This window comes from Marmota flaviventris, chromosome 14, assembly GCF_047511675.1.
Source record: "Marmota flaviventris isolate mMarFla1 chromosome 14, mMarFla1.hap1, whole genome shotgun sequence".
NCBI classification, from domain to species: domain Eukaryota; kingdom Metazoa; phylum Chordata; class Mammalia; order Rodentia; family Sciuridae; genus Marmota; species Marmota flaviventris.
This window is the reverse complement of record NC_092511.1, coordinates 25,710,227-25,736,635: the sequence shown is the minus strand read 5'-3', so window position 1 is coordinate 25,736,635 and position 26,409 is coordinate 25,710,227. Positions and strand designations below refer to the sequence as shown.

General features: G+C 37.7%; 1 protein-coding gene across 6 annotated transcripts in view; it reads right to left on the bottom strand.

Moving 5' to 3' along the window:
- The window catches only part of Ltbp1 (latent transforming growth factor beta binding protein 1), a 401,517-nt gene that overhangs the window by 32,950 nt on the left and 342,158 nt on the right, over nucleotides 1-26,409 (bottom strand). For 4 of the 6 annotated variants that reach the window (XM_071601479.1, XM_071601480.1, XM_027933416.2 and 1 more), the window contains one exon: nucleotides 11,374-11,517. In XM_071601479.1, coding sequence (XP_071457580.1) covers nucleotides 11,374-11,517 — 144 coding nt within the window. Of the gene's footprint in view, nucleotides 1-11,373; nucleotides 11,518-14,877; nucleotides 15,004-26,409 lie in introns of all 6 variants that reach the window. The other 2 variants (XM_027933415.2, XM_027933417.2) reach the window with 1 other exon arrangement.

Sequence of the window (26,409 nt, the reverse complement as noted above, 5' to 3'; positions counted from 1 at the left end):
AGTCTCCTTGGGACAAACACAAAATGATAAAAAAAAAAAAAAATGAGAACAAAACCCACCCACTTTCAGATAATACAAATGGTTGAATTCTATCAGACTCAACACCCTTGAACAAGTCTTTGATCCGTATTTTGTGACTGGACTTGAAAGTAACCCAATTCCTTTTCTACCAAATGCCATAGAGTCCAAATGACTGCCTTTGATCCAATTAGAATTTATTACTTGTTTTCATTTCATGCTGTATCAAATAAAAAGCTGACTACTGTCATTACAATTACTTAGATTAATTCTAATGAGATGATTTCATCAGAACTTTATATTGTTTCCAGATTCTTAGACCCAAAGAAACTACAGGGAACAAGGGAAAACATTTTCCAATGAAGATGAGTCTGAGACTTGAATGTCAACCCCTAGTTACCCTTCTTTTGAAGTTGGTAGATCATTATGTTAGGAAAGATTTAATGAGTTATTTTACAATAGTTTCCTATATATTTATTTTGGCAGGGCCAAGTTGACTGTGGAAATGTGATTAATATTAAATAGTAAAAGCATTTTAAAAATAAAAGTTCTTAAAATTCAACCAGAGGGCTGGGGAGGTAGCTTGGTGGTAGAGCATTTGCCTAGCCTACACGAGGACTTGTATTTGAGCCCAACACCAAAAAACAAACAACAACAACAAAAAGCCTACTCCCCTCTTCTAAAACTAATGTTCTATTGTGGCATTAAAGAACAAGCAAAGGAATAAACAACCTCTCAAGTACAAACTCTCAGAGCACAGAGTATGAATGAAAACATCAAAAGATCCTTCACCCACCTTATTCTTGCCACACGCTGGTTATTCTTTGATAGATTTTTGGCTTGCACTCTTAGTAGGACTATCTGATGATAAATTCAAGTGTATAGGAAACAGATCAAGTGTATAGGAAAAAACTTGGAATGCTGATTTCCATGTAGCAGTTCTCAATCATTCCCTTGTGTGTGAAACTGAATAAAACCCACCACACCTCCCTAGTCATGCAGACATGGAATTTTCTTTGGAAACTAAGGGTGTGTATTTTAAATTATTATTAAACCCTTCACACAAAACCCTATAGAAAATTTTGCAAACTTTTCCCCAGCATTCTGAATAAATTTCCAGTCTGTTACTACTAACAATTCTCTTCAAATATTTCCCCTCCCCACTGGCCTAAAAATGCAGCTAACTACTAATAAATGTGTTCAGAAATACAAATCAAGGAAGCAACATGGAATTTTACAAACTAAGGTTTAGTTTACAGTTGTACTAAAAGTAGAATCAATCACTTTTTCCTTGTGTACAAATAGTTCTAAGTATGTCTGGCATTTATTATAAAATGTAATACTATGTAGTAGGGTCTCAATGAAGACTGCTATGTTCATAGGTAATCAAAAACCACAGGCTTCTCTCCAAAGTCATGCATGTCAAAATGATACATACACACACATATAAAGATACACACACAGAATAAATACTGAGTTTTCTATGATGTTGCACTCATGGAAACTAAGAAACAAAATTACCTTTGTTTTTTTGCCTTTTCTGTGGAAGGAAACTCATATTATTTCATAAGGGAGATAATCAATAATATACTTGTATTACTTGGTTTTACATTAGTTCTGCTCTTATTTTCTTTCCTAGCTATTTGAAAATTCAATGTTTACACAGCTGAAATGGAGGGTAAGGCAGGCCCTTATCCATGTTTGAAAAGAGATGCAAATTCTTTTTCAAAAACTGGTCCACAAAGGTCATTCTGGGAAAAACTATAATTTCCCTATCTTCCTAACCTTTAAATAATTAACTTCCTTGAGAATTTTTCCATTGGGGTAAAATTCTGATCTGTAAATATACATAATTTGAAGAATTTCTGTGAGTTTAAGTCATTGCTTCTGGATTGGAGGTTTTCTGTTGGTTATGGAAAGGGCTAAAGCATGAAAAAGAATAAATTTTCTTTTTCTTAAAGATTTTATAAATAAGATTAACCACACCACACATCACATGCTACAGACTTCTAAGAAATATATCATTTCTCCTCCAGTATTTTCAGATTTTATTTTTCTATTTTTATTAAAAGGCTGGCTTAACATCTGTTTATAAATATCAATTTGTGCATTTTAATCCTAGGGGTATGGTTTGGTGATAACAAAAAAAGTGACTTTTTGGACATTTTACATGTGGTTCTTTTTTGTCATAGCAATTTGTTTGATTGATTGATTTTGGTGGTGGGGATTAAGCTCAGAGCCTGGTGCATGCTAGGCAAGGGCTCTACCACTGAGCTACATCCCTAGTCCCATGTAGTTCTTTTCTGAAGGAAATTTTACCAAGGCCTTTTCACATGAAACGCAGAATAACTAGCTTTGCCTATAGAGGGAGCAGGTAACACAGCACCCTCCTGTTGTGGAAGAGAAAACTGAGATTCATTTCAAGTGGCTTGTGTCCATGGCTTTCTTTCCCCAGAACCCCTCTTCGGGGCACAGCATCCTACTAATCTCAAGTAGCTTTGTTTGAGATAAATGAATGATCCCTGTCCATGTCAGCATGTCCCTTGCTCTGAACAGGACAGAGGGGCTTAGAGCCACCATAGAGAGCCCTTCCTGGGAATTCCTTCCCCTTGGTCTGTCAAACTGCAGAGTCTTTCCCTAAATATGTGCAACTGCAAGGACTGCTATTGGGTGAGAAAACCCCAAAGTTTTTTCTTTTTGATTAAAATGCACATGAGCTTTTAAAATAGGCTTTTGTCTTTGCTTTTTGTCTGCATTGCTTTTTGCAATGTGTTCTATATGTCTTCTGAGCCAATCCTCTCTATGTCCTTTAGACCAAAATGACCCAGGAGTAACAAAGTGAATGGGTGTGAGTAAAGAGTGCCCAGTGAAACACCAGCCATAGTGGACAAGAGGTCAGTGCACAGAAGTCTGTGAGAGTGGTAATGGTCAGGAAATTATTTCTGCTAGATGCACCCAGGAAGCTGTACTCCTTTCTTAAATTTAAAAATCTCAAGAAACACTCAGTTTATATCACTTCGTGTTTTTATAAGAAAAGGAATTCTCAGATAATATTTCAAGAGGGAGTAAAAAAAGAACTTAGAAATTCATTTATGTTTTTTTTCCAAGCTCTCATCTTCAAGAACTTACACAATGGAGACATGTGTTATCTATTATTTAAAGCAGGATTGAGGAGAAAGCCCTCCTCAGTAAGTTCCAGAAGTACTGACCGTAGAAATGGATTGGATATGAAATAATGTGAATAAAAAAGAAGACCAGAGAAAGGTGATCAAAGTTAAGTTTAAAAAACAGAGCACAGGAATTAACATGTTTTGAAGAAAATATCTCCACACAGTTCCTGTTCTTAAAGAGGTGATGTGAGTACAGAGTTGGGCCAGTAGACTGGCCATGGGCTGGCCATAGAGTCCACTCCTGGATGCATATACCTAAGCTATACTGTGGCAGGCCAGGGTACACAGGGCTATCATGGAAGGCTGTCTGGAGAGGTGACATCTGAGCCAAGTTTTGAAAGATAAATTAAGGAAGAAAATATTTTTTAAAAAGTCAACAAGCAAGGTGTCAGAGGGTAAGAAGCAAAAAGTACAACTGAACTTAACTTTCTATGGCAGAGCAAGGTGGGGTGTCCATCACATTCCACCATAATTTCCAACCAAAAGCTAAGCACCAAAAAAAGCAAATAACCCAATCAATAAATGGGCCAAGGACCTGAACAGACATTTCTCAGAAGATGATATACAATCAATCAACAAATATATGAAAAAATGTTCATCATCGCTAGCAATTAGAGAAATACAAATCAAAACTACTCTAAGATTTCATCTCACTCGAGTCAGAATGGAAGCTATTAAGAATACAAACAACAATTTGGGAGATGATACTAAAAAGGTTTGTTATATTCTAGTGGGTTTTGTTACCTGCTAATGGAATTGGACTTTATGCTGTAGACAGTGACAAGAAGTTGATAGATTGAAGGAGGATTTGAAACCAGATCTGTTTTAAAAATACAAATAGCCTCTTCAGCAAATGATGCTGAGAAAACTGGAAATCCACATGGAACAAAATGAAATTAAACCCCTATCTCTCACCATGCACAAAACTCAACTCAAAGTGGATGGAGGACCTAGGAATTAAACCAGAGACCTTGAGCCTAATGGAAGAAAAAGTAGGCCCAAACCTTCATCATATAGGATTAGGCCCCAGATTCCTTAATAAGACTCCTATAGCATAAGAATTAAAACCAAGAATCAATAAATGGGATGGATTCAAACTAAAATGCTTCTTCTCAGCAAAAGAAACAATCAGTGAGGTGAATGGAGAGCCTACAGGATGGGAGCAAATCTTTACCACAAGCACATCAGATAGAGCACTAATCTCTAGGATATATAAAGAGCTCAAAAACCTTAACACCAAAAAACCAAATAACCCAATCAATAAATGGCCCAAGGAACTGCATAGATATTTCTCAGAAGAAGATATGCAATCAATCAACAAATATATGAAAAAATGTTCAACATCTATAGCAAGAAATACAAATCAAAACTACTCTAAGATACCATCTCACTCCAGTCAGAATGGCAGATATCAAGAATATAAACAACAATAAGTACTGGAGAGGATGTAGGGGGGAAAAGGGATACTCATACATTACTGGTGGGGCTGCAAATTGATGTAGCCAATCTAGAAAGCAGTATGGAGATTCCTTGGAAAACTGGGAATGGAACCACCATTCGACTCAGTTATCTCACTCCTTGGTTTATACCCAAAGAACTTAAAAACAGTATATTATAGGGACACAGCCATATCAATGTTTATAGCAGCACAATTCACAATAGCTAAACTGTGGAACCAACCCAGATGCCCTTCGGTAGATGAATGGATAAAAAAAATGTGGTATATATACACAATGGAACATTACTTAGCATTAAAAGAGAATAAAATCATGGCATTTTCAGGTAAATGGATGGAGTTGGAGAATATGATGCTAAGTGAAGTAAGCCAATCCCAAAAAAACAAAGGTCGAATGTTTTCTTTGATGAGGATGCTGACTCATAATGGTGATGTGCGGGGAGCATGAGAGGAATGGAGGAACTTTAGATAGAGCAAAGGGGAGGGTGGAAGGGAGGCGGGGAAAGGGGTAGGAATGATGATGGAATGAGTTAGACATCATTACCCTAAGTACATGTATGAAGACACAAATGGTGTGAAAATACTTTGTGTACAGTCAGCGTCTTGAAGAATTGTGCTCTATATGTGTAATATGAAATGAACCGCATTCTGCCAGCATGTATAACAAATTAGAATGAATAAACAAATATAAACTCTGGCAAAATGTGGTGTAGGAATTGATGGGACAGGCAGGAAGAGGAGTCAGGAGGCTACTGCAGTGGTCCAGGAAGTGATGCTGAAGGGCAGGCTCCGGCAACAGGAATAGGACCAGGGAGGGCTATGGAGGGCACTCTGAAGATGGGATTGGCAGGATGTTATGGTGGCATGGATTGGTTGTTTAGACAGATGGGGATAAAAATGAAAGCATCACTTTGAGATTTCCAGTACTGATCTCAATTATTAAGTGCACATAGGGAGAGTCTTGGCAATTAATTTGGGTTTGGGTAGTTGGCAGCCAGAGATGCTTACAAGTACACCCCTGGGAGAAAGGTCCAAAGACTGTTGGAAATTAGAGTGTAGCCCTCAGCAAACAGGTGGGGCAGAAGAGTCTTAAACAGGCAACACCACAAGAGTAATAGTTGACTCAGAAGCAGGTAAAATATCCCAGGAGAAAAACACAGAGAAAACAAGAGGGTTGTTGCAAGCATGCAACTCCCTGGGACATCAATATTGAAGGGATGGGAAAGAAAATGAGACAGGAAAAGACCCGTCCAAGGCAGAAGGGCAAGAGGAAGATTAGTGTCCTGAAATAAATCACAGGGAAAAGAAGGGGAGAAGAGGAGAAATCACTGTCAAATTGAAGTCTCCAATGAGACTGAAGGCTATTGGTATACAAAGCTCCCTGATGACCCAAGAGGAAGCAGTTTCACGTAGAAGTAGAATTAGAGGGCCTGATATCAATGCCATGAGGAGTAAATGGGAGATGGTCCTATTGTGGTTTGGGGCATACGGGTGTCACCTCAAAGAATCAGAAGGTCAACATGGTGACCAAGATCATCCTGGATGATGATATGCTGGGGATTTTCATCTAGATATAGTTTTGTATTTGCCTTGTTCTATGATGAATGTGTATTATTTTAATAATGGGGGAAAAAGTGAAAAGGAAGTCAAATTTTAGAAAAATTTGGTCTCTTGGGGTACTTAGCCCCAAGAAGTGGAAATAATGAAGTGGGAAATTCCCCAAGTTGGATTCCTGTACCAATTCTGCCATGTATTAGCTGTATGACCCCAAGAATAACATTTAGAGCTTCAGTCTGGCCCAGAGTCACTTTACCTATAAATAAAGAAGCTGGGTTGGAAAATCACTAAGGTAGTTTCTAAATGTAGAAGCCCAGGATCAAGCTCATGATGTGAGAGAACGCTCATAAGTAAATTAGATAAGCCTGGCATTTAAATTGATGTGAAAGCAAAAATTACTTTTTAATACAAATAACCACCCCAGTCTATACACTTAATCATTTTCGATTTTATTTGCTTTTCTTAAAGTGCAGAACACATGCATTGATTATAATATACATCTTTTTCATGGTGTTCTTTTCATTATACCTTCTGTTTTAAGAGTAAGACTCTATTCCTACCACAGAATATCCTCTGTTCACCAATCAAGGAAGAGAACAGCATTTTGTGGGTAAGGTTTGAAGGCTATGGTTGCCAAGACTAAATATTTACTGCTTCCTTTAGAGTGCCCAAAGACATAAAGTTTTTATTGAGCAATTATCACAGGCACTAAGGAAATAAAGGCATCAGACTATATTTCATATCCATATCCTCTTAAATGTGATGAATGGCCTGGTATTGACATTTTTTAGTTATTTCTGTTTCAGATTCTTTTAGGCAATGTACAGCAATGTAAATTAATGGCCAAAGGCCCAAGAAGTGAAAAACATTAGACTAGACGTAAAAAAAACTATATGGGAGCCAATAAGTTGTGTAGAAATAAAAATCCTAGGATATTAAGAGTTCAAAACTACCTTAAAGATCATAAGAAATAGACTCATGCTGAAAGTAGGTGCTCTTCTGCCAATGGGTATCCTCACCTGTTTTTGAATACCTCCACGGGAAACACCCTGTATGAGATGTGCACTGACTAGCTCTGGTTAGCTATGGGAAAGCTCTTCTGGATACTAATTTGAAATCTTCCTTCCTGGCATCCCATCCCTTAGCCTAAATTCTGTACTCAGTACAATAAGACATTAGATTTTTTTTTTCTGCTCATTATGGGAATGTGAATTGTCCTGGAGAAACTGTATAGCTGAGTAAAACTGTTGCTGGCTACATTGCAAATTTTTATTTCCTTTCCAAATCACATTTCAAGAAGGTTGAGATCTGAGTTACTAGTATATCTATAATAAAATTAATTGGAATCCTAAATAAAAGCTTTGGTACAAAATGCGTTAACAGTAGATTCTTTGACTGAGGTATGATGCAAACTCTTTAAGCTAATTTCCATGTACTTGTGTTGAGTTAAAAGATGTCCCTCTGGGGACATCCTGCAATGCTCACAACCAGTTGGCTATTCTCAGAGGTCTACATACTTCTGCTTCTGCAGGTTGAGGAGTATGCCAACCAAGACTCGGCTATGTTTATTCTCAAACATTCTGTGCCAGTGTATTAATTACTGTTTTTACCTCATTAAGCAATACATATATCAGCAAAATATAAATGTGAATATAAGATTTGTTTCTCAAGCAAATGCTTTAGAAAGACTAAAGATATAGTAAAAAGAATGCAACTAAATTAGGTGTGGATGAGATAACCATAAAACATTTGAAAACTAAAAATCTAGAGGGATTCATCCTCATTTGCTTTGTAAAAGTCTTTAAATTCTCACTTGCTTTAAAGTAGGCAGTGTAGAGGATGCATAAGAAATAGAGTTTTTTGGAGATGAGCCATGTAGAATTCCAAGAGTGGCCTGTCTTCAAAGACTCATGAATGAATGTACATTTTTTATGCTTTAAGTTAGAAATTAAATATCTAAAAGATATATTATCTTTTTAATAATTTCCAGTTTTAATCACCCTTTTCAAATAACTGATCAAGTATTGGCTCAATGAAGTGAAGTTCTCCTTGAAGTTCAGGGATAAACTCTGTCTTTCAGATACTGGTAGTGAGACCAGGGCAAAGGACAGTTAGCTAATTATCAAAGAAAAGGAAATGGATAGATAGCACTCGCCATCACCTGGTTGCTAACAACTTCTGGGGGAGGGGAAGGATTACATTTTCTAACCTAAGCAATCATCCCCTGGACCGCTCTCTTCCTGCCCTTTTGGTCACAGAGGCAAGACAAGAGGAGGAGAGGACATGAGAAGAAAGGAAGCCAAAAATCTATAAAAGAGGCAAGAAATTCTCAAATTCCCTTGGGCACCAGCTCCATACTCCTTCTTCTCCAGAGGAGTCTCTCTCTGTTCTATCCTTTAAATAAAACTTTTTACTCTTGTCTCAGCATTTCTTGGGTGTTCAGTCTTCAGTACCAGGGGAATGAGGACCCGATCCTGATTTTCAAGACCAGTTTCAATAGGAAATTGTTTTAAATACAGATGGTAGTAAGATAGTCTTAAGACTGATTTTCACCAAAAACTATACAAATTGAGGTATGGCAGAAGTCCGAGATGCCAAGAACTATGCAGCTTAGTAAGCTCAACCAGTTTTTGATTGTTGTTATCATACATACATGAACCAACAAAACATTGGCTGTGTGTGGTATTTAGGAAGCCAGAGAACTATGGTAAAAAACATGCAAAAATCCAGAAATGTTAGATAAATTAAAAGGAAGGAACCACTATGTATTTATTGTCAGACCAACATTATAGAACAAGGTATTCCAAATTATGTTCTTTGAAAAAGCAGGAGGGTACTTAGTGAACTCTGACTGAAAGAACATTCCAGAAACAGATAGTCAATGAGAGAGCAACCAGACTAAAAGGAAAAAGGCAGAATAGGTGTTAGGAACTTTTAAAAAGTAGAGATGAGGAGCAAGGCTATGAGAAGAGCTGCCAGAAGTTCAAATAAATAATAAGCACAATTTACAGTGAGCTGCTCCAGTTCAGCAAAAATGGTTCAGATTACCTCATGATCCTCTTAAGGCATTATTAATGTCTGAAAAAAAGAAATGAGCAAACTTTGGGAGCCAAGATATGTACTTTAATGAGGTTATATGACCTGGATCAAAAATAACTGTAGTCAAAAGATCCACCACTTCAGAAGAGACCATGAAAGGATGAAAAATAGCCTTGCTGTGTCTGGGACATGGCTGAGTATGAGACTTTGAATTGTACTTGGCTCTTAACAAGTGACTTTACACATGTGATCTCATTAAAAATGTGTAAACAATGGAGTATTACTCAATTGTAAAGAAGAATGACTTTATGATATTTGCTGGTAAATTGACAGATCTGGAGACTAAGTGAAATCAGCCAGTCCCCAAAAGCCAAAGGTTGAATGTTTTCTCTGACATGAGGAAGCTAATCCACAATAAAGGGGGGGAGGGGGGTAATAAAAAAAGAATAGAAGATCAGTGGAATAGACAAAGGAGAATGAAGGGAAGGGCGGGGATGGAATAAGGAAAGACAGTGGAATGAATCTGACATAACTTTCCTACTTACATATATGAATATACCACAGTGAATCTCACCACTCTGTAAATCTACAAGAAATTAATCAAAAAATAACTATGGGCAAAATAAATAAACAGAATGTGTAAAACTCTGTGAAGTAAATAAAACTTTTCCATTCTAAAGGCAAGAAACTAAATCTCATAGATGTTGAGATGCCCAAGTTTACACAGTTAGAAAGAGATGATGGACCAGATCACTGGGTTTCCCATTTGAAGTCTTACAGAAAGTTTGAAAAATAAAGGAAAAAAACTAAAAGTTACATAAAGATATAAATTATCTTTTTCTGTATCCTCAATCTCCCCCTCTCTGCAGAATATGATCATTAGAATAGCTTGCTTTTTTCACTTCACATTGTATCATATGCATTTATATTTATTATGACTACTTAATCTTCCTATAGATCCCTTAAAAATTGATTATACAATATTATGATATATTGTTATTCATTCAAAATAATACTGTGGGTGAAGTGCTACCCTATGGAACCAAAGACAAATAAGAGAAAGGTAATTACTTAGGCCAACCAGATTTTCATGTTTTGCTATCATGGGTACAACTAAGATTAAATGTCTTTTCTTTATGGCATGCATACCACAATGGTGGTCACTTGAATGAACAGCAATGCTACCTCAGCAATAACCTTCCTCTTCCCCTCCACAGACAATGTATTTGAATTGTCTGCTCATTTAATTCTGTACCTCCTTGCCTGACTATACTTAGTAATCAAAACATAAAATGTAGGGATGAACATATTTTTATATTTTATTCTCCATAACTTGTGAAAATAGCTATTTTACACAAGACAAGTGTCCCCTATAGAGGATTAGTAAAAGCTATTATATGAGCGTAGATAAAATTGACTGATATTTAGGAATAAATTAAAATGGTCTAAGTTTCATTTTATTTGGCTCTCAAAGGACCATTTGGTCTTTTGCTTGTCTTAAAATACAACCAAGTTTTAACTACATGGCACAACTAAAAGGGTGATCTGTGATCTGCAAGTTGATTAATTTATCTGGAAAACTTTCAGCTCTCCACTTCAATTTGTACAGTGACAACGCAGTCTAAATCAAATTTTAAATAAATGCAAACATGGCAACTCTATAGGCCAGATTCAGGAGAAACACCTTAAGAATTCCAAGTGGAAGTTTTTGTAGATCCTGAGAGGCCTGTATGTTGATTTTCATTTAAAGAAGTGTCAAGATACATTTCTCCATGGGCCAAGAAAGGGGGATTATGTAACTTAATGAGACAATGCCATATTAAACCCGAGCTGATAGCTCCCTAAGTCTCAGGCAGGACCCAGCAAATGTTCTCATTGTTTTGGATCCTTTACTCTGCTCATGACGTCTTGGGTTGGAAAGCTTGTTAGAAGCCATCTAGCCCAAACAGTCATGACCCACATCCTATTTCCACTGATGAGGGGATGGGATGGACACAGGAGCTTCCAGCCTCAGAACTGTGCCAGGACATTAGGCTCTTCCTCACCTCACTCCTGGAGTGTCTGGCCCACGCCCATCAGGTTCAGGTTCTGAGCAGGGCCCTCTGTGCCCTGCCCAGTACCACTGGGACTTACCTCCAGAGGCCCGGGAGCGGCACTGCCCAGTCATGGGGCTGTACTCCTGGTTCTCGTCAGCACACACACACAGGAAGGACCCTTCCACGTTTTCACAGAAGGCTTCACCACATACGCCACTGAGGAGTTCACACTCGTTCACATCTGGCAAAGGGAGTAAAGAGCGAGTGAGATGCGTGTGTCAGTATGGACAGCTCTTCATTCTGCCAGCACTGCCAAAGCCAGTAGTGCCTTCCGGAAATGAGGTGCTCTCCAGGAAGCTGGCCAACCCCATCTGCTCTTTCAGGGAATAGGCTCCTAAAGGCAGAGCTCATGTAGCTGTCTGTATGAAAGGACTGAGAACATGCACAATAATGGTTTAAATTCCAATTCTAGTTTTAAGGGACACCCTGGAATTGCACTGGAAATAATAGTATCTGCCCTTTGAACATCTAGTTTGGTCTTCCATGACTTTTCAATATATTCAAAGTCAGAAATGGCCCAACGCTCTACTCTCAGTCCTTAAATCCAGAAAAAATTAGAAGCACAGGCACTTCAGCAAGCTTAGAAACTTTAAATTCATTTTAAATGCTAAAAATCTACTTAAATGTCTGAAAGTACAGTTTACTAGCAGCCAAAAGGTCCATAAATTAACATTAGAATTTGGGTTGTAAGAGCTATAAGCATTTATCAGGGTGCATTAATCTTCATGTGAACCAAATTGGTCCAATAACTAATACTGGTTTCACTATACCTTTTCAAATTCTGTCGATGTCCACAGTGTAATTTCTATTTTGTGGAATTATTTTTCTGTGCTTAAAATATATATAATTACAACATAGTCAAGTCATCTCATTGTGAATATGATTTATTAAAGGATGTGCAATATACCCTAAAGAAAGGCCAATCACTACATCGTACATTTTACCTTGCTTCTCCAAAAAGTTTTATTAATGGCTGTCCTGTTCAGCAAAGTACCTCACTTGACATCTGAAATGCTCATGGGTCTTATGCATTAAACATGTACACACACCAGCTTCATGAGCACACTCTGAGATGGTTTATACAGTGTTAAAAATGTGAGCAGTTTTCCAAACCATTCAGGGAAAAAAAAATCCTATTTCCCCTGCTATATCCAGTTTATTGGACAAAAGGTTTATGGGTTTTGACTTACTTAGATAATTAACCTCAGCTTCCCATTTCACTTTGTTTGTAAACAAATATAAACCCAATGAGCTGGGTTTCATTTATAAAAAGATATTATAACATAAAGTAAAGCAGAACTGGAATATTTAATCAATACAGACAGTTATTATTTAGACCAGAAAAGTTGACTTTAGGAATTTGCCAGTTCACATTTATCAATTTTAGGTAAATGTCATATGAAACTTTCTACTTTCCAACTCATATTATTTACATGGCTATTGAGCTCTTTCCCACCAGATACGTTCATTTAATCAAGAAATATTTCCCACTTACTTACATGGGCCAGGCCATGTGGCCCAGCCTGTATGTGGGAGAGCAATGATGAGTCAGTCAGGCCCAACTCCTGCCCTCAGGGAAATCAGCAAGAAAATCTCACAGGCTTCGTTAGTGCCAGAAATGAAAAATACAGAGCTCTGTGAAGTAGGGAACAGTGGTTCTTTCATGCAAGAGTGGTTTAGAGAATTAACATTGTAGCCCAGATCTGAAGGATGAGTAGGTGACAATGAGCAGGAGGGTGTGTAGGGTCTAAGCAGAGGAAAGAAGACAGCCCAAGACTGGCCTCAAACCTGTCTCATCTCTGAAATGCTGCACAACATCCAGTGTGGTGAAGTGCATATAATAGGTGCTCAGTTTGTGTGTGTGTATCTATAGATATGGTTAGATAGATCTTGGGGGGTGAGGTTTGCTGGGGATTAAACTCAGGACCTCATGCATGGTAGGCAAGTACTCTACACAGAGCTGCATCCCCAGTCCTCAGTTAATAGGACCAAAAAAAGAAAAAATGACATTTGTTGAGTTCACCAAAATGACAACAAATATCCCCTTCTAAGGGTGTGTCTTGTGTGCCATACTGAAATATCAACAAAAGGTCAGTGTGCTCATCTGGTTGGCTGGAAAGGAATATTAAACAGGGGTTCAGGGACCATGTGGAGTCAACATCTGATATTTCATCAGTTAATAGTTAAACACAATTTACTGAGTAGGCCAACCATAGTGCCCATTCCAGGGAAGGGAGACAGAAAGCTCACAATCACATGCAGGTTGTGGACTTGGAGAAGAAGGCTGCAGGCAGCAGATACACAAATAAATGATTCCCAAAAGATTGTAAGTGCTATGATAGAATTTGCTGAAGGTATTCTGGAAACAGAAAGAGGGTTAAAGCTCAGCTTGAGGGCAAGGAAGGGAGCAGGGACAGGGTCTGGAGATGGTACCTAATTTCAGTCAAATCACAGTGCCCATTTAGTCACAGTACAAGCAAATGTCAGGCAATTTTTAATCATTTTGGTTTTGGTAGGAAGGGGACTGAAGCAGGAGAGATTAGAATAGTCTTGGCTGTATTATCAGATAGCCAAGATGTCTTCCTGTGGCTAATTCTGGAATAATTATATGTGTTCTTGGCTAGCTGTGTTTATGCTCAAAACTACATGACTATTTTTTAATGTAGTTGGGAATTAACTAATATGATTGTGAATTAACTAAATTCCATAATTAATCCCAGAAAAGCAGTTTTTATTCAAGTGGTATCATTTAACCTCTAAATAGATTTTGTTTTCCCAGTATTATCTGGATGGCAAATAACTTGTTTTCCTTGCAAATTTTCAAACCAATGAGTTATTGACTTCACCTCAAGTGCCATTTGCCCTGTAGTAAACAGAGCTATTTTTCTCCATTAAGAAGTATAAAGAAAAAGCCTTGTTAATGCATGAAGTTTCAGATTTTATAACCTTTCTTCTGTTTCCCAAGAAATCACTCTAATTGCAAGCATGTTTCATAATGACATTGACTTGCAGAAATCAGCTGATCAGAAAATGAAACACAAAATCTCTTCTCTAGGAGCATGTGTTGGATGATATTTTAGGACATCTGATGACATTCAAGATTCTTTCCAGCACCATCAATCCCAAAACGGACTGAAGAATAGAGTTGCACAATCAAGTGCATCAGTTTACTGGTGTCATTCCTGGAAACCGAAGTTCTTTCCAACGCTCTTCCTTAAATGCACCGCCTGAGGAGCTGGATTCCCATGATGGACTACCAGAAGCTGCAGACTCTGCTTCCTGGGCCACAAGGGTTACAGAGTGCTGCATTCTCAACTAAGGGTTTAAACACATGTCCTTTAAAAACATACTTCAATTTAAAGTCATACTTCTGTAATTATCAATGCTCCTCTCCATTTCAGAAGCCACAGGATTTGCCCAATCTCATTTTATATGATAAAAGCAAATTCTGCCCAAGATTGCTGTTTAAAATTTCCTCTTGTTGATAACTTTTAGAAAGGGACACATGGAACATGTTGGGAGAAAAATTCTAAAAACTCACCCACACACCCTTGCCCATCCTGTGGGGCTTGAAAGCCCTGATAACAGAGGCAGCGGAAGGAGCCAGCTGTATTGTCACAAAACCCGTGACTGTCACAAACAGTGTTGTTTACACATTCATCAATATCTGCAAGAAAGACATTTAACATCAGACACAAAACAAACACAGGCTGACAAACACCGGATATTAATGGATGAGCAGAGGTACTCAGCACACCTGATTAGTATGAAATGATCATGTTTACACAGAAAGAACTTTGCAAACATTTTACATATTAATAAAATGTTTTGATGACAAAAATGGTTTAATAGGCAAAACGTTGGGGGTCTGTGAGAAAACATTTGCTTTTCCTCAGGAAATGTTTTTAAATCGAAATGACTGCTGCAAGTGCCATGGTCAGCATTTCCCAAATGTTTTCCACTCTTCATTTCCAAGGGGAGTTATAGTTCTACGGAGGAAAAGATGAAAACAACTGCTCTATGGGCAGAGTTGTGGGTAGCAAGAAGCAATGGTTCCTCAACCCTGTAGACAACCTTGATCTTTTCTACACTGTATTCCTGTGAAGTCAAGAAAGGATCTGATGAATTCAGCAGAATAGCCAGCCAGGCGCAGTTACTCATGAGAAAAGATTTCCTGTCCCTAAGTTATAGCCACTCGAGGTCCTAAATGTCAGTGCTATTGAAGTGAATAGCTGATTATGAACTCATTTTGTTCTCTATCAACTTAATGGCAGACAATGACCCTGCACCTTTTTCGTTCCATTAATAAAAATGCTCTCATAAACAGGAACTCTTAATTACAAAGTTACAGCGGATTTTTAGATGGGGGCTCTTCTTTTTGATCCTTAGTTACTAATTTTCTTCATACTTCTTCCTTCCCTTTGTCCTTGTTCACAGTCACATTGTACACTTCCAGTTGCCACCTCTTCATTTAGTCCCCAAAATATAGGTTTTTCAAAGAAACAGTTAAGGAAATGCAAATATGTGAAGAAGATTTTACTTTTATGTTTAAATAATGAAATCAGGTAACAGATGATGAAGGGAATGACAAGTTAAATTTCACATGACAGAATTTAGGAGGAGTTAATGTTATTAAAATCAAGCTTTTCTCTTCGAAAAAGTTTTTAAAGCTAAGTTGAAGAAATTTTCTGGAAGAATACAAAGATAAGTCAATAATTTTTCAGAAGCTGCCTGACTTCCTAATTTTCCAACACTGATGTTATCAAGCATAAATTCACACCATCACACTTCTGAATTGCAAAATGTGAGTAACTGCGTCAACATTTTTCTGATTTTCTCAATTTGAAGATAATGGTCCTCTCTGGCTTCAAGGATGGGCCTTTCTCCCATCCTGACTGGTCTCTGGTCCCTAGTTCCACCTGTGTGCTCTTTTCTACCACCTTCTATTATTCCACTCTGGGACCTTCCGCTGTCTTCAAAACTGTTGACTTGAAAAGTGTTCACTTGATCATGTTTTAACCTTTCTGCAAAAAGTCTCAAAAGAACCAGCCACACTCATTGGTTTTACTTCCCAATGTGTCATCCCTGGGTATCTGTTGGAAATTGGTTCCAAGGATTTTCAACTCTCTTATATAAAATGACACAGTGTTCGTATAAAACCTATGTCCATCCTGCCATGCACTTTGGCAACCAGGGTCTCGCAGATGCTAGGCAAGTACTTTACCCTGAGCTCACCCCAGGCCCTCTCATACACTTTAAACTATCCCTAGATTACTTATAATACCCAATTCAGTATAAATTCTATATAGTTGTTATAACTATCCTTCAGAAAATAATGATGACACTTTTAAAAAATCTGTACATGTTCTGTATAGCTGCAATTTTTTTTCAAATATTTTTGAACCCCAGATGCAGATCTATTAGTTACAAAGGGCTAACTATATAGCTTCTCTGTAATACAGAAATATTAGTCACAAGATGCATAATATTAATAATAATATTGGTTCTTACAATTACTGTGAGGATTAAACAAAATATGTACAAAGTGCTTAGAAGCATAATGTAGAAGCATAATCCATTACACACCAACTATGTTACCCTTACTGCTCCTCTTTCTCCCCCTCCTGAATGACCTACAATCTCACTCCTTACCTCTCTATCCCACTGAAACTCCTATGAGAAAAGGCACCCATGACAGACTCATTAAACCCGCTGATCATTTTCCAGTCCCTCACTCTTGACCTCTAAGTCTGGTGAACACCCAGTTCTTGAGCACTTCCTTCTCCATGTTCAATAGCAGAATATTAATATTAATTTTTAGCCACTCTGGCTTGCCACTGCCCTTTCACAGCCCAAGGAGGATGTCTGCCAAGGCTCAGACCCCTGGGATCTGCCGCAAGCTCAGTACTCCCCCCTCCCCCCTTCCCAGGCTCTCTAACTTCAGTGACCACAACCCTTGGGATGAATCCCAAATCTTCATTCTCAGCCAGGATCTTCTCCCAAGTATATTTCTTAGTCTTAATTATTTTTATTTGATCTGCTCCTGCGATGTCAAACTTTATCAAGCCTGAAGTTGAGTTCATTGTTGTCCTACTAAAATACTCACTTTCTGCCCTTAGTGGGAAATTTCTCTCACTCCAATTCCTCCCTTCTTGCCTCTCGCTCATCTCCCTAAGGCAAACTGAAAACTCAGTGAAATCACTGAAACAAATGAATTATTTAAATATCTAAACACATGAATCTCCCTCACAGCATTTAACACAAAGACACTCAATGAATCTGATCTGGATGACTTTGAATGTTAGCTAGCCCAACACTGTATTACAACTTGTTTACTGATACGGTGGTGAGCAGGAACTGTATTGTGTAGTCTAAACACTTAACATAGGTCACTGCTAATTTTAGACTTCCTAAAATGGGCAACTGTCAAACAGATTGTGTTATTCTTTGAACCACTGGAATTAAGGCTGGAAACTTCAGGTAGCACTTATATACTGATGATGTCCCAGTCTCTCCCAAGCCTCGAACATCTGTCTTTAAAGCTGTTTATCTAAAACCTTCGACATGTCCATGATAACTTCCGATCATTCCCTTCATCACCTTGCCTCCACTTCTCCCTAGGTTCCCTTCATTAGTGAATCCAACCAGTCACCCAACCAGAAATTCTGATGTCATCTTTCCCTCTCTCCACCTTCTCATCCTATCCTGCCCTTGTATCTCTTGGCACTCCTCATTGTCCGTCTCCCAGCCAAATGTGCTCCTTCTAAAACATGACCTTGCCCACGCCATCCCCTTACTCAGAACGTTTAGGATCTCCACTTGGCTAGAGACCCCCCACGGCCTCCTTAGGAAAGCAACAAGCCTCCTTTGTCATCTGGCTCCTGTGCACATCTCTGGTCACAGTGCGTAGATAACCTCCTTCCCAAGCTGCACACCAGCCCTGTTGGGGTGCTAGAGTTCTTTGAAAACCAAGTGTCTCTAATTTCCTACTGACTTGGTGCACACTCCTTTTCCTGCTGAATCCCTACCCCTATCAGCCTTGGCTTTACTCAGAAACTCCAAGTCAGCCCAAGGGACACCTCTTCCATGATACTTTCTTTAGCTACCAGTGGGCGGATTTCAGGATCCCTCCTCTCTGCTCCCAGAGCATTTTGTGTTATTGTTATGTTTATCAGGGCCACTATTTTTTTTTTTAATGTGGGGGGCCTTTGACTAACCCTCACCAGCAGTTTATTTCTGGGAGGAGGGAAGAAAAGCAGCCACTAAAAACCAACTAGCATTTGGGTCTAGATTCTTAAAGTAAAATGTCTTGGCTTTCTTTGTATTAATTCTACACAATTACAGCAGATGAGTATTTCTTATTACTAATCACTAGTACAGGAAGTGAATAATTGACCTGAAGATGAACAAGCCCCAAGCTGCCTATGAATTATTGGACGTCTTGCAGACTCAGACTTACTGTAACAGTGATTAACCGAGAAAGTTTAGATGAGCAATACCTTGGATTTGAATGAATAGGAAAAAATAACGAGACATGCCTGCTGGACTCTAGCTCTTCAACAACTAATATTTTATAAAAATGATATAATGTAGCTCTCCGAAGTTTCATGTTTTCAACAATGAGGTGAGGTAATAGCTTAATAAGAGGACAACACTTTTTTTCACTTCTCTAATGACCTATATAAAAAGTACATTATTCCATTAGAATTTTCTTTGATGATGTGAGTTCTCTGAAACATTTTTCCATTGTTACTCTGAACAAGTGAAAGCTTTCCTGTTTTGCTGAAGCTGAATTTGGAACAGGAAACTAAATTTTGACTCATTCAATATCATGTTTTCTTTTTGCTTAATGTTAAAACTACTAGAGCAATTTTGCTTAGGTATCTTCAATAGTCATGAATGAGATCATCCCTAGTCATACCAAGGATATGTGACCTGTTGGAGTGATTTCTAGCAATCCTCTCGGTTGTCAACATAGACAAATTAGGTATGCTATCACAGGACTTTCTGATTTCTCATGCAAGTGTTTGTTCTTTATATTAGTCACTGGAAAAGATGGATAAAAATATTCATAACTTAATGGAACTGAAACTGAGAAAGAATACACTGAGCAAGGACAGTGGGCCACTGATGTAAATTCCTCAGTAACAAATTACCTAAATTTGTAGAAGTGGAACACAGCTCCAGGTGACTGGAACTACGAGTAGCTCATTTTAAAAGTAGTAATGTCTACTCTGCTATCAGAGGATTATTATCTAGAATACATTCAGAATTCAAAAACAACACCAAAAAAACCCCAACAACTTAATTAATAAATGGGCAAATAAGTTAAACAGATGCTTCTCCAAGGGAAAAAAAAAGGAAAGAAAGAAATACAAATAGCTAATAAATATATGAAAATATGTTCAACATCACTAGCAACTAGAGAAATGCAAATCATCTCACACCAGTTAGGATGGCAGCCATCAAGAATACAGGCGATAATAGATGCAGGAGAGGATGTTGAGAAAAAGGAACATTTTCATACTATTGGAGGACTATAAATTAGTACTATAAATCAGTATGGTGGTTCCTGAAAAGACTAGGCATTGGAACCACCATATGACCCAAGTATACCACTTCATAGTATTTATCCTAAAGAATTAAAAAGTCAGTATCATACTATAGTGATACATGCTTAACAATGTTTATAGCAGCATAATTCACAATAGCAAACTATGGAACCAGCATAGGTATCCACTGACAGACAGATGGATTAAGAAAATGTGACATATGTATATGATGGAGTTTTATTCAGCCATAAAGAAAAATGAAATTATGTCATTTGCAGGAAAATAGATGGAATTTGAGATCACTATGCTAATCATAAGGTCAAGGGTTGTATATTTTCTCTCATAAGTGGAAGTTAGGAAACAGAAATGGAAAGATGGGTTGTGATCACATGAAAATCAAAGGGAGAGGAAAGGGACCAGAGGATAGGAGGGGTGGCAGAATGAGGGCTATTGGCCAAATTATATTACATCGTGTGCATGTACGAATGTGTAACAATAAATCCCATCATTATGTACAATTATAATGCACTAATAAAAATGCAGGAAAAAAGTAACAATGCTGTCAATGACTGAAAGATTCATACTTTTGAGGATCTTAAGCACTGACCTGTTTCATAAGTCAAGTTTGCTATGCCACATGTTTTTTTACTTAATACACTTTCTCAATAATAATACACTTTTCAAAACCTACTAATTGTTATCAGGGATTCAACATATTAGAACAGAACTCTAATCATGCACCCCAATCTTAAGTAATGGTTAAGGTCAAACATTTGGTAAGGTGAATTATGAAATTAGAAAAAAAGTATGAAAAAAGAGCTTCATTTTGTAAAGGGGATTGAGTCTAGTTAAACCTGTTTACTATCTAAGAAACTAAAAAAAAAGTGTTTAAAGACCCTGACAATGGACTTCATAACAAGCATCAATGGTGCCACCAACTGTACAATATTTCCTATAATATGTTTGGAAAAATCTATGAGTATCATAAGAAAGATATATTTGTGTCCATTTTGTTAGCAAAGTGGTGTCTTTTTAAAGGCACATTCATTAGTTTTTTTTTTTTAATTTTAATTTTCAGTTGCTCAACATTTGCACTTTGCTGATTTCCTTCTTCCCAGTTCTGACAGAACACACCTTCTTATTGGGGAAGAACTCACTAATGAGCCTCCCTTCTGCTGCCAGGATATACTCCAGGGACCTGGGTGGTGGGATGTGACTGTTATTTTTGGTAATGAATTGTTCACAAGAAAATTTCCATAGTTATTGTTCAGCTGAGAAAAACATTGTTTTCTAATATTGTTAGAACATATTTAGATGAATCACACGGTCCATTTTGACTTAAAAGGAAACTTGGGACTATCTAGTTCAGCCTCTCTATTTTAAGAGTTATAAAATTGAGATCTAATAAGGGGAATGGACTCACATCAAGATCACACAGGAGTTAGAGGCAGAGCTGGGTAAGGAATGGAGTCTTATCAAGGAACAATCTTCTGAATCAAAGTTGGTGGCTCTAAACCATCCACCAGCTCTTAGCACAGTGATTGCTGGAACAGCTTCCTCCTGCATGATGAATAGAACTGACCACACTGTGAGCCCAAAAAGCACATATTGGCATCTGTTCACTATGAAGATGGGAGTCAGAATATAGTCTCTGCTACTCACTGACTCATCATTTACTGACTGGTTGTTTAGTCAAGGACCTCCTCTTCTCAGCATCTTTGTCCTTAAAACTAGAAGCATCATCATACTCAAAATAAAAACACCAGAGGTGTGGTAGGCCCCAAAGAAAATGACCTTCTAGAAGACCTTCAGAAGACAGCACGGCAGGCAGCAACAGCGTGCCAGCCTCAGCAAGACCAGGACCACATCCAGCATTGGTGTTCTCCAGTCTCTTTATTAAAAGGAAATGACCCACTGTTTCAGCCAAGAGCTTCCTGACCCAACTGCAATTGGTTAAATATTTGATGCCAGAATCTTAGGAAAACAGATACAAAAAAGGGCCTTACATTGGAAAGGATGTAGGGTTTCTGCTTAGGGAAAATGCCGCCCTCAGACTCCTTGCTGAAAGGAACAGAGGCCAGGAAGGAGAAAGTACAGCCCAGCCAAGAAATGGGGCCACGAGATGCAAAACCAGCTGAAGAGCTGCCCAAAGGAATTTTTAAATGGCATGGCTGCTGGCCCAAAAGAGATTAAGGTCTCTCTCACAGCACAGGAGGGAAGCCAGCAATAAGCAGAAGATGAGCGCAGGGCCTAAAAGAAAAAAATAAAATAAAATAAAATTTAGCCAATAGGAAATTAAAAACTGGATTTGGAGATAGTCCAGACAATACAATAGGATATTGTGGAACTTTTTAAAAAAGGTCCACTGAGGTCTGGCAACATCAAGAAGTCTGGAGAATACGGTCCGTTATGTGTTACGGAAAATAACTTAGTTCTGAGAAATATGGACGAGCCAGAAAACAGTAGAAAAGATGTCATTGTGCAGGGTCTGACCACCATGCCATTGCCTGATAGAGAAGTGCAGGAAAAAAACGTGGTGACCTTGATGGTTACAAGTCTGTTTTAAAAGCCAGCGGCCTGAGATAAGCAATAAGAAACGACAGAGGTAGCAAATTATTTCAAGGTCAACTTTCTAGTGCCTAAATTCTAGAAGACAAGGCTGCCAATGAGAGATTTTCCTCACATAGCTTTAAGATATACTACCTTCAAAGAGATTTACTTAAAGTTATTCTTTAAAAAAAATTAGAGAGACAAGCCTTCCATTTGATTTCTGCAAGCAGCTGTGAGTACCAAAGAAACAAAACAACTTTCCTCTGATTTTTATCAACCATTCGCTTGCCAACATATATTCCTCATTCATAAAGACATTCTGTTGAAAATCAGCCTAGACATCTATATTTTTATCTAAAAATGTGGGAAGTATCCAATCACCACACTCTTTTGACTTATCTCTTGGTTGTACCCCCAGTCTCACCTATGCTCCAACCTTTTGGGGGCCTTACTATCTCTCACCCAGGTTCCTGCAATGGTCTCCCAAATGGGTGCTTTCAGCCACTTATCAGGACCTCAAATTCATCACCCATAATGACAGAAAGATTTACCTATTAAAATAATCTAATTAAATAACTCTCTGCATAAATCTTTTCAGTGTTTCTCCATGGATAACAGTAAAAGGGCTCTGGCCACATTCCTGCGAAGCCTGTCCATGCTTATGTTCTCCAGTTATTTGCTTTTCCAGCTGGCCCCCTTCTCCTTGCATCTCCAACTTTCCCTGTCTATCTATCTCTCTTGGATCATTTCATCAGGATCAAACATTTTCTGCTGTTTCTCATTTTAAAAAGTAATGATCAGTCTCCTTGCACCATAATCTGTATTTCTCACCCCCACCTTTACAAAACCAAGGTTCTTGACTCTTCTACGCACGTTGCCCACTCCTTCAGTCCTCATTCCCGCTTGGATAGCTCCTAAATATAAAACTTCACTGAAATGACTCTTCATGAGATCACCCAAAGGATTCTTCTTGATTGTCACCTTAGTAGGCCTCTCAGTAGTACTCAGTACAGTCGGCCCAGATCTTCTTTTTGAAGTATCTCTTCCCCTTGGTTTCCCATGAGCTCCTAGGTTTCCCTTTAATCTTTGATCTACCCCTAGACAATCTTCATTATTTGACACATACATGCTGAAGCTTCTCAGGGTTTAATCCTCAACCCTCTTTTGTTTTCATTCTATGATTTCTTTTGGTGGACTCATCCATTCTAATCTGATGATTCCCAGTTTTTACCTCCAGTTCAGACTTCTCAACACTAGACCTAATGTGGTTCGATTGGCACTTGACACATTCCCATGAATATTTTGTAAGTAACTGCAACTTAATATCTTCAAATCATACCCTTGAAAAAAAAAAAAAAACTGCTTCATTTTGAAACACGCCAGCAAATAGTGCTGCCAAATATCTACTTGCTAAAGCAGAATCTATGGTCTATCAATGCTCTTTCTCCTTCATGCCATGTACTCAATCCAACATTAAGTTCTAAACCAGTATCATTTTCTATCTCCAAAACATTTCTTCAGACATCCATTTCTTTCCATTGATTAATGGGATCAGTAGGGTCACTCCTGTAGTCTCAGTGACCAGTGTGTCTGGGAGGAACTATGAAGACAATATAGACTTTTCTCTTGCGCCTCTAATCCCCTTTCTAACCAGTATCCTGTACGATATATACTTTAAAAATATAAATCACATGGATGAACCTAGAGGATATTTTGTTCAGTGAATTAAACCAAGCACAGAAAGATAAGTACCAGATGATCTCACTTATATGGAACTGAAAAAGTTAATATCATAGAAGTAAAGAGTAGAAAGGTGGATACCAGAGGCTGAGATGATTGGGTAAGGGGATGGAGAGAGGTTGGGGAAAAGACATGTAATTACAGTTAGATACGAGGATTATAAAAACAAATGTATCAAATAGGCAGAGAGAGAGAGAGAGGGAGAGAGATTAAAAAGTAATAAGTGACTGAGGCTGGGGAGAGAAATGGGGATTACTCTGCATTAAAAAATGACAAAATCATAGAATTTGCAGGGAAATGGATGGCATTAGAGCAGATTATGCTAAGTGAAGCTAGCCAATCCCTAAAAAACAAATGCCAAATGTCTTCTTTGATATAAGGAGAGTAACTAAGAACAGAGTAGGGACGAAGAGCATGAGAAGAAGATTAACATTAAACTGGGATAAGAGGTGGGAGGGAAAGGGAGAGAGAAGGGAAATTGCATGGAAATGGAAGGAGACCCTCAGGGTTATACAAAATTTCATACAAGAGGAAGTGAGGGGAAAGGGGAAAATAATACAAGGGGGAGAAATGAATGACAGTAGAGGGGGTAGAGAGAGAAGAGGGGAGGGGAGGGGAGGGGAGGGGGGATAGTAGAGGATAGGAAAGGCAGCAGAATACAACAGACACTAGTATGGCAATATGTAAATCAATGGATGTGTAACTGATGGTTTAAGGATCTATTGTAAGAATGTAGATATAAAGTCCATTTCAACCTAAAGAAAGCAGAGAGGAAAAATAATAAGTAAAAAAGCAGAAAATAACAAAGTAAAAAAGATAGAGAAAAAAATCAATAAAACCTGTTTCTTTGCCAAGATTAATATTCCTAGGAAGACTGGTTAAGATCAAAACAGAGAAGGCACAAAAATTACTGAAATAATAAAATGAAAAACATTACTACACATTCTACAGAGAAGATAAGGAGGTATTATAAACAGCTTTGTGCCAGCAAACTTGACATTTTACCTTAAATGGATAAATTCCTTGAAAAAAAAACTTTCCCAAACTGAAGAAAAGTCAAAAGTCTAAAGTCTATGAAAAGAAATATTAACTGCAAGTAAAAGTCATTCACAACACATATCCATAACAAACAAAAACTCCAGACACAAATTACCTCACTGGTGAATTCTTCAAGAAATCTGAGGAAGATGTAACACCAACCTTACACAATGTTTTACTTAGACCAGAGGGGACAGTTACAAACTCATTTTATGAGACTAGAACAACCTTTACTCCACAAATTATAAGAATATGAAAAGGAAGGAAAAGTAAATGAAATTTCCTCGTGAGTACAGATATAAATATTCTAAACAAAATATTAGCGATTTGACCCCAATGATATATAAGAAGGAAAACATATCATGACTGTTGGGTTTATTATAACAATGTGAGGGGATTTCACTTTAAATAATGAATATGGCTATCTATGTATGTAATGGGGGCCACTAAAACTACCCTCTTGGATCATTATGTAGAAACCATGTGTCAAGAATAGCAGTGACGAGATAGATATACTCTGGGTCTCAGTACTCCAGACTGACATCATCAGCACTAGACCACTTGTGCTTAGATGGGGGCCCAGAAATAAACTCTTATTTAAAAATCTAGTTAATATAATTCACCATGTTAACAGAAAAAGAAGAATATAATGTAATTATTTCAATAGATGCAAAAAAGATATATTAAAATTCAAAACAATCATGATAAAGACCCTTAGCAAATCAGAAATGAAAAGAAATTTCCATATCTGATAAAATATCTTTTTGTTTAATCTATGGTGAACATCATACTTAAAGAAATATTGAGTACTTTTTCTGCTGAGATCGGAAGTGAGATGGGAAAACTAGCTGTCATCACTTGTAATAAGCATTATAGTAGACATCCTATGTAGTGCTCTAAGACAAGAAAAAGTAGAAAGTATAAAACTAGCATGACTTGTAAAACATAATTGTATAAGCAGGAAATCCAGAAGAATCTACAGATAACAGAATTATTAAGTGAATTTAATAAGATCATGGATAAAAGGTCAATGTGCAAAAAACAAATTTTATACTAAAATAATTACAAAGATAAAAAATTTAAATGCTATTCACAACAACATAAAAATACTGAATGTCTAGGAATAAGTGTTTAAGAAAGTTTGCAGACTTTACACAAAAACTGCTACAAAACACCAAGAGAAAGAAAAAGCC